We start from the raw sequence: 9,263 nt of genomic DNA, 5'->3' as shown, positions 1-9,263 counted from the left end.
ATATGTTTGTGGTGGTTGAAAACCTGTTCACTAGAAGGCGCTGAGTTCTCGAGCAAAATGTACAGACTATTGGGTTGGTTTTGTAAATATATAAGATCGAAAATGCTTCTCTAAGTCTCAATAAGCTTAATAAGAGATCGATCTCTATCGAACTATAAAGATGGGTAATAAGTTCGAGTTTAACTGCTAAAATCGCATTTTTTCACGAGTACTTTTCTTTAATAATGCATTTTAAAGAAACTAAACTTTATGAAAAGTTGTTTTAGGAAGAGGAATAATTTCATAAATTTTTTACTGATTTGTTTTTGATTTTAGCAGCTAAACTCCAACTTAATACTCACCTTAAACGATAAAGACTTTTTTCCGCAAGTGAATTGCAAATGTATGACCAAATTCATAAAAATTATAACTTCTAAATCCGAAGATGTAAATAAGGATACAAAATAAGGATAGTTGAAATAAAGACTTATAATCGTGCCTGTTCTGGTACACACATGTATCTCTTTCGTGAGGTGTCACACTTAAGACGTGTTCTGGACTACACTGGACTACCGTCAGAGACCTGAAAAATGTACACGGACATTTTTTCTGAGTGGGCCAAGTTTACAGCTATCGTATGCAAAGTTAGAAGATTATTAACACAAATAAATAACTGATTTAAAAACTATAATGTGTTTTTATATATTTTGCACATTTTATTGATAAAAATCAGTTGAATATGCCCGAAATAAGATTTTGTAAAACTATCTAAAGTTTGAACAACATAGGTTTATTTTATAGTTCCTGTCTGCAAATAAAATGTATTGCAGAAAAATCAACTGTTTACATTTTTCGATCAGAAATTCCAAAAAGTTTTCTCACGTGTGAGTCAGAACAACTAACTTTTTGAGAGGTGTGAAGAATATGTGCTGTGTGGTGTACAGTGCGGTGAGTCTCAGAATAGTCATGAATATTGGCAAATATCGATCAATGGAATTTTAATAGTGAACAAAATCTACTTTTACGACAATATCGAAAAGTCAACACTGGGGGCTAATCACGGCATTCGATATCGAGAACTTTTGATCGAGATCTAAATTTTTACGATCATGGGAGTCGATATCGAGTTTTTTTGACCGACAATTTTTTCGATTGGTAAATTGCAATCATAGAACATTTTTCACTTGTTTTCTACATTGTTTTCGCCATATAGGAATAGTAAATATATTAGTTTTAGTTCGAATTGTTGCTAATTTGTAGTAAATTTACATATAATGAATATATTTTGAATATTTAGGACTAATGCAACTCCAATAAAAGTTAAACAAAAATTAGTCATAGTAGAGTTCGCTTGGCGAAGAACCATATATAAAGTGCACATGCTAGATTGATATCCAAGAGATTGTGATCAACATATTACCGTACCAGCCTGTGACAACATAACACTTCTGGACCACCTTGTAAGAATAGATTCACTGAAGGCTTCCACTGGTAAAAAGTTTTAAGACGGTAGACAATTGTAAAGCGATAGAATTGAAGTTGACATGCCACCAAAAATTATTTTCCATTTTAACGCCTCTTTCGTCAGCCGAAATTGTCCATTGAGCCTGCAAAAGGTGACTTCCTAACAGTGCACACCATTTCAAACCCATGTACTTACACCAATAACAATGTGCACTTTTATTCCTTATTTGTCGCCGAATTATTTTATATTCATCTCATCCTCCAATTAGGAAGGAATTCGGAGGAATGTAAAAAGATATATGGGTCCATAAGATATAATGTAATACAATTTACTTTGAAATCTTCAAAAACATGTATTTTTCTACATTCTATTTTATGCCGCTAACTTAATTTTGTCATTTCATTTTGTTCTGCTTCGTTTTTTGCTGATGGCAATGCTAGAGAAATTGCATCAAATTTCGATCGAATGCCGTGATCAATGCCCATGTTCCCAAATCCACTTCCAGGTGAATGTGAATCAATACCACGATTTTCGTGTCCTACAATCCACTTTCACCGGAATTTTCGTGAAATCAATTCACTTGCAAAAGTCTTGGTGAAAGTTGAATTATGTCCAAGATGGGTGTATTTCCGGTTAAAAAACAGTACTCGTGTAAAATTTGAAATGTTTTATATTTAATATATGAGTTTTATTAAAACTGCGTCATTTTTAATTAAAAAAATAATAAATTATAATAAGTCTATTGATTCCACTTATTTTGATTTCCACCTTAGTGAATTTTTGGGTAATTTGTGCAACCCAGCTGGTTACAGAAAAGTTCAAAAAAGAGCGTGGAATTCACTTTCGTGGATTTGACGTGAATAGTGGAATTGAAGTGGATATCGGAACATGGGTGCCAAACTTTTAATCGTATCAACAATTTTTTCGATACGATTATGAATTCGATATCGAATGCCGTGATTAGCCCCCTGAATTGTCGCAAAAGTCGCAGCATCAAAATTCGTCTTTTTAGGATTCACAAGTCGACTTTTCAAAAAATTGAAACCTCGAATTTCCCAATTTGAAACGAAGGTAGAAAAATTTTTTGATTCTAAACTGTCCTTGGAAAAAAGTGGATTTTGGAAGTGTATTGTGAATGCCGTATAAGAGTGGTATTTCTCACAAAAAGTCGTGTACGTCCAAATTTGTGAAAATCTGAGATTCTATATTGGTCTGTATCAAAATGTAATATTTTTACCAAATTCACCAGCATTCATACTTGTACAAAAAAAAAGAAACAACTGTTCTATGAAATTATCGAATCTAAATAGCGATCACAATCAAGAGAACCAAAAAAGATAGTTATATGGGCATTCAGGGAAAAATCAACCCAGCGAGTGATTTTGAGTCCTAAAATGTCATGCCCTAGTAGGCATATTTATATGCAGTTTCGATTTATAAGTTCTAAATATACCTCGGTGAACACAAATTTAAGAATATTTTTAAAAATTATATTTATTTGTAACAGAGGACGAAACAACCAGCAATAGCAGTATATGAATTAAGCATAAAGAAAATCGCCGCAGTATTGCTAAAAATGAAACAAGGCCAAAGAAGTGTATGGAATGGAATATTTTGTTTTATCAAAATCTAAACATATCCGTCATAGAGAATATCATTATTGAAAAGTGCGTCGATTAAAGGGCAAAACCCCAAGATATATTGCCAGTTCCTTTTGATTATTGAGACTAATTAATTAAACAGCATATAAACATATAGCACTTTAGATGTCGCCGCCCGCCAATATTTTATACGTATCATTAATCTAGCTTGAAGACTATGCGTTCCAACAGCAAATATACATGAAACAACAATAAGACAGCAAAAACTTAACGCACCAAATCTTCGGGGTTGAACATACCCTGCAAATAATGGAAAACAATGCAAAATATGGTCTCTCAATATTCCAGCAATTGAATATTATTTTATATAGCACTTACCCTGGCACGTCTCAATATGGAATCCTTACTGGCATCATAGGGATGATCCTTTGAGGGAATTTCCAAGACAGCAGGCACTGGTGATGTATGTGCATCAATCACGTGACGGATAAGCTCAGCACAGTTTTGGTTGATTAGGATGATATCGATGTCATCACGCTTCAAGAAGCGCTTGAAGCAATCTTCAATTTCGCTCACTGCAGTATCTATAATAATTTATAGTGTGTTAATATTTGCGATAATTTTTTAATTACAATTTACTCACTTTTGTCGACTACCATGAAATTGGGATGACGATTTTTGTTTATCTCACCAACCCCACCAAGCAAGAATCCAACACAGGTGTCCTAAAGCAAAAGTTGAACAAAGCAAATGAAAATAAAACGAAAAAATCGTTATTTTGAAATTCAAATACCTCATCACCAATAACAGAAATCAATTTTCCACGAATTGCCGAATGTAAAGCCATTTTTATTAATTTTAATTTGGCCTTTTAGATATGAATTGAATACTGCAACGAAAATGTGTATGTAATTGTAAATTTTTTGGTAGGTCAGATGACAAATGTCAAAACGTATGGTAAGGTTCACATTGCCTTGTTAGACAGATGTCGCATCATATGTTTGATTGTTAATACCAATTATTCGAAGTCGTATCCGTACGTAACGAACACAGTGGGTTGTTTGTAGTAAACTTCAGTGGAATTCAAGTTTTTAATGGGCTTTACTGACTATCAGTTATTCCGGACGAAATGTGGGTGTTTGTAAAGAATCTTACATTGTGTCGGATCGATACGACTTGTCGGCGATGACTAAATAATCGGTAAATGTGTTATCGATCCCATAAATATGCAGCAGTATCGATTTTGCCTACGGACTTAACTTAGAATGTGGTCAATGTATGGGATATGTTCGACGCGAGCACTGTCGTCCGGAATAACTGATAGTCTGTAAAGCGCATAAAAAGACATTTTTGTGGTGGGAAAGAGTATATTTTAAAGTGAAAATGTAGAACAAACATTTGTCGTAAGAGATTAGTTTTCGAAATATCGACACCTGACAACCGGTATGACCACACAGTGGTCAGGGTATAATAACTTTGATCTCCCAAAAAATGTTCCTACCAGAAATATTGATTTTAGACCCCATAAAATATATACGATCGATTCAAAATCACCTCCCGAGTCGATCTAGCGCTTGGTGTCCGTCCGCCTGTCTATGTATTTGTTGTTCACAGTATTGCGGTCGCAGTTTTTAACCGATTTTGATGAAATTTAGTACAGGCAGTTTTTTGGGCACAATAACGAATGCTGTTTAATTTGGAAGAAATCGGATTAAATTTACATATAGCTCCCATATATATGTATAGTCTTATTTCTGTTAGTTTTGAATAACAGACGTACTGCCCAAAAGTTAGTAGTTTGCTGAAATAGTAAAAGGTGGTTAAATTGTAAGGGCCGATGTTGAATGTGAACCACACCTAAACGCCAAGTTTTTTTTCCGAATTTTATTAGACATTTCTCTATTTCAGACTTACTCAATTTGAACCATGGAGAGATACATAATCCAACAACGTGTTAAATGGTTCCATGAAATTGCAACAATGGATGATCAATTTTCGAAGAAAATCAACTTCAGTGATGAGGCATATTTTCACCTCAGTGGATTCGTCAATAAACAGAATTTCCGCATTTGGGCGAATGAGAATCCAAGAGTGATTGTCGAAAAACCTATGCACCCACAAAGAGTGACTGGGCTGGCGGCATCATCGGGCCGTATTTTTTCCAAAATGAGGCCGGTCAGGCAGTTACTGTGAATGGTGTTCGCTATTGTGAGATGATAACGAACTTTTTATGACCCGAATTGGAAGATATGGATGTGGACGATATGTGGTTTCAGCAGGACGGTGCCACTTGCCACACAGCTAACGAAACAATGGCTCTTTTGCGCAACAAATTCAATGGCCGTGTTATCTCACGTAATGGCGATGTCAATTGGCCGCCAAGATCATGTGATTTGACACCGTTGGACTTTTTTCTTTGGGGTTATTTGAAAGAAAAGGTGTACGTCGATAAGCCAGCAACAATTCAAGAGCTAAAGGATGAGATAATTCGGCACATTAACGACATAGAACTTCCATTATGCCTCAGCGTCATCGAAAATTTGGACCATCGGATGAAGGTGTGCCACCGAGGTCGTGGCGCCCATTTGGCCGATATTTTGTTCCATACAAAATTGAGTAATACCAATATATCATAATAAAATAAAATTACAATAATTTCCTAAATAGTTTGTGTTTTATTCAAAGTCAACATCGGCCCTTGAAATTTTAACCACCCTATAGAACTAATGCTGCAGTAAGATCACGAAAGTCAAATGCTATACATTAAATAACTTCAAACATTAAAAAACAATTAGTAGATTTTGATTATGCAATAACATTTCTGAACAAGTCGCCCTTTTTAATATATGTCCCACGATGCCCAGATCACCAAACAGTCGTACCTTGAGGATGGGGGCTTCTCAACAATACCTTCTTGGTTTTCTAAGCAATTTTGCTCATTGAAAGTATGAACCTTTTACGAATAAAAATTAATGTAGAATATTTCGTAGATGTTTCATTTATTCGTAAAATTTACGAAAATGAATGAAAATTTCGTTCGTAAACTTAACGAAGAGAATTCTTTCGGTGTAGTAAGTAACAGAGCCAGATTTTTTATACTTTTTATTTTTTGGCTTTGGAAACATGAACATTGCATCGAATTGAAAGCACTTTTATAATGTTAAGAGTCAATTTATTTATTAATGAGCGACCGGTGAATGGATGAATGAAATAGATATGTAGATACTTTCTGCCTTATTCATCTCAAAAATTTAAGTTTTCTTTGAATACAAAAATAACACCTCTTATTCGATAAGTGTTTACCAAAAAAAAAAAAAGTCCCTTAGAAGATCTTCATCGAGTTTGGTATTGCTGTAGCTGTTACTGCACGTGAAATAAAATAAGACATCTACAAAAGTCTTTTATGCGACTACTGAAATCTTTGATACGTGAGATTTTCGCATTCAGGACAAAAATATCTTCTGACCGCATTTTCAGAAAGAAATAATATATTAACAGAAAAACAAATGACGATTTTCGTGTAGGTCATATATTAAAAGGGGTGACATGTTTACAAATATTATTGTATATTCATAAACTACTTGTTGATTGATATTTTATAGAGGTTCAATGTGTACCATTCCTCTATTGTGGGCTTACTTCAGCAGTAATTCTATTATCAAATAGACCGGAGTTAATTTATAATTTTATTCGGATTAGCGGAAAATTTCAACAAACTGTTGACTTTTCAGTAGTTTGTCTACTGTTCCAAAATAGCAGGTTGTTTGCTGTTTCTGCAAAAAAAAAAAAAACTGCTAAAACAACAGCAGAAGACATTGTTTGCTATTAACAGCAGTATTTTTTCTATGGGGGTATATTAAAAAGGGCGACATACATTTGCTATTGCATAAGTAAAGGTGGGTATTAAGATTTATTTTTGATTTTAGCGGCTAAGTTCAATAGTACCCACATTAATTGTTTAATGTTTAATCTGCTAAAACCGCAAAATGTCTTCTGAAAAAGCGAAAGCAGCCGCTGTTTGCTGAAATAGCAAACATTATCTGCTATCTTTAAAGGAGTGTTTACACGATCGGAAAACCCTTCGACACAACACGTTGCGGCGACAAATCTGCTAGTATAAGGTCATGTTCGCATGTTACACTTACAGGCATAAAATCAAACAATCTTTGTTTTTTTTTCATGTTGGGACAACCAAAACTGCAATGGAATTGGGTGAACTTTTTAGAAAGTTATAAGTCTATACTAGAATTGTAGAAGAAACCTTGGAAAACTTCTGCTTCCACTCGATGGAAATCTAGGCGAGAAGTAATTTGTAGTAGAGATCATTCTCCATCAAGCTTTAAAATATTTGCCAAAAGATTTATAATTCTATCATGCTTTAGCAGATGTATGTAAGATTTCAGCGTCTAAACTCGATCTTAATACTCATCTTTAAAGCTAAGTTTCTAGAGATCCGATGTGTACTATTCGCAACAAAAATTTACATTTTCAAAATATGTAAAGTGGTTTGTGTCTTCGCTAAAAACAACTTTGGGGGAAAAACGTTAACTTCACACTCTTTATAATTTTTCCATTTGTAATTATTTTTTAATATATTTTTAAACTCAACGAAACTTTCTCTAAACATAATAATTCCATGAACTAAAATAGAATTAAATTGGCTTTAGTCCCATATATGGTTTACTTTTTTATAAACTAAACTGAATATAAAAAGCAATGACCCTAATCATAAACACAACGTAAACTAAAACACAATGAAGAATTTGTAATAATGTCCGAATAGTGACGGCGATTTTTATGTGGCTTATGCTATGTTCCAACATTTCACCGTTCATACCGAGTTGTGAAGTTTTAGTTTGACGGTTGTCATTGAAACTCGAAATTCCCACTTAAGCCTAGTACTAAGATCACGTTTTCGCACGAAAAACTGTTATACTTCATATAAAAAAACGTTAGCGCGGAATAAATGTGAAATCTTTGTTTTGAGCATTGTCAGACACATTTTGAGCATTGTCAGACACATATTATAAAATGTGAAATCTTTGTTTTGAGCATTGTCAGACACATATTTATACAACCCTGGATTTTTCGCACGAAAAAATAGGCAGGCATATTATTTCGCATAAATAAGTTAACATTCCTGGGATTGAGACCCTATTTACGGAGATATATGATGATATTCGTTTTTCGCAGAAACGAACCTAATACTAAGCATTACTCTAAATTTAAATATACGCACTGTTTGTTCAAATAAATACCACGATCGCAAAGGGAAAACATTTTTGTTTATTTATTATTTTCACATCCCTATGTTCTTCAAAGCCTTCATTTATTCGTTTTTTCTATGCAATTTATTTTAATAATTTGACATATATTTTGAAAAGAGTATGTTCAGTCAGAGCATATTCCAAGTTAGGGGCGTTTACATCCCAGCGGCGGAATCGAGAAGGACCTTACAAATTCAGGCATGTTAAATGCCTTAAATTGGAAGGCGTTGTGTTTATAAGACATGCATGTGTACTGATTTTACATTCATCGTAGGCATTCTAAAATCAGACCTGTAATTAAGCATTGCGTTTCATTTACTTTTTCATTTTATACACCCAGACATTCTCTTTGCCATCTTTATAGAAGTTGTATAGCATGGGTGTTAAAATTATGTAGCAAGAGAGTTGTCTTGTGCTCTCGTTTAAAAGAGAACTTTAAAATTGTTTACATCTCTATTCATTTATAATTAGAATGCATTTGTAATGCCTTTGGAAGTCAAGTGGTTATTTCATATTATGACAGAAAATATTTATGTCAGAAAATATTTTCATTAATTGTCTTTGCATATGTTAATAAACGATAATAGAAGTGCATAATAATTTTGCGGACGCCAATTCACGCCATTCGTTCGTTCAGTTTTGATTTTGTGAAGTACAGACGCGTTCCTTGTTTTGTGTTTTTAAATTTGTGAAATTGTGAAAAGTTAAACTTACAGCATGGGTGCTAAAGTTATGCAGCAGGATATTTGCCTTGGGCTCTCTTTTAAAATATAGTTTTAAAATTGTTTGCATTGCTATTTAATTATAATTACAATGCATTTTCAATGCCTTTCTAAGTCAATCGCTCGTTTTATAAAATCCCACTTACAAATATAAGTAAACAAGCATCTAACATAATTGGATTGCCTTCAATTTCGCAAAAAGGGCCATTATTTTTCTATAATTTCTTGA

The 9,263-nt window shown here is 33.6% G+C and overlaps 1 protein-coding gene across 1 annotated transcript; it reads right to left on the bottom strand.

The window, feature by feature from the left end:
• Positions 1-2,920: 2,920 nt before the first annotated feature.
• On the bottom strand, positions 2,921-3,999 carry Vha14-1 (V-type proton ATPase subunit Vha14-1). The gene is made up of 4 exons (XM_075296116.1): positions 3,839-3,999; positions 3,689-3,770; positions 3,424-3,629; positions 2,921-3,345 (listed from the first exon to the last, which is right to left on the bottom strand). Exons 1-4 carry the CDS (start codon positions 3,890-3,892, stop codon positions 3,313-3,315), a joined length of 375 nt encoding a protein of 124 aa, XP_075152231.1. The 5' UTR covers positions 3,893-3,999; the 3' UTR covers positions 2,921-3,312.
• Positions 4,000-9,263: the final 5,264 nt, after the last annotated feature.

This window comes from Haematobia irritans, chromosome 2 (assembly GCF_050003625.1).
Source record: "Haematobia irritans isolate KBUSLIRL chromosome 2, ASM5000362v1, whole genome shotgun sequence".
Taxonomy (NCBI): Eukaryota; Metazoa; Arthropoda; class Insecta; order Diptera; family Muscidae; genus Haematobia; species Haematobia irritans.
Note: the sequence above shows the minus strand (reverse complement) of the source record. Positions and strands in the feature narration are given on the sequence as shown.

Excerpts from the sequence above, each read along its gene's own strand:
- Vha14-1 (XM_075296116.1), bottom strand. The coding sequence starts at position 3,892 with ATGGCTTTACATTCGGCAATTCGTGGAAAATTGATTTCTGTTATTGGT. Across the intron at positions 3,771-3,838 it reads TTTCTGTTATTGGTGATGAG|GACACCTGTGTTGGATTCTT; the intron begins GTATTTGAATTT and ends CTTTTGCTTTAG. Across the intron at positions 3,346-3,423 it reads CCATATTGAGACGTGCCAGG|GGTATGTTCAACCCCGAAGA; the intron begins GTAAGTGCTATA and ends CATTATTTGCAG.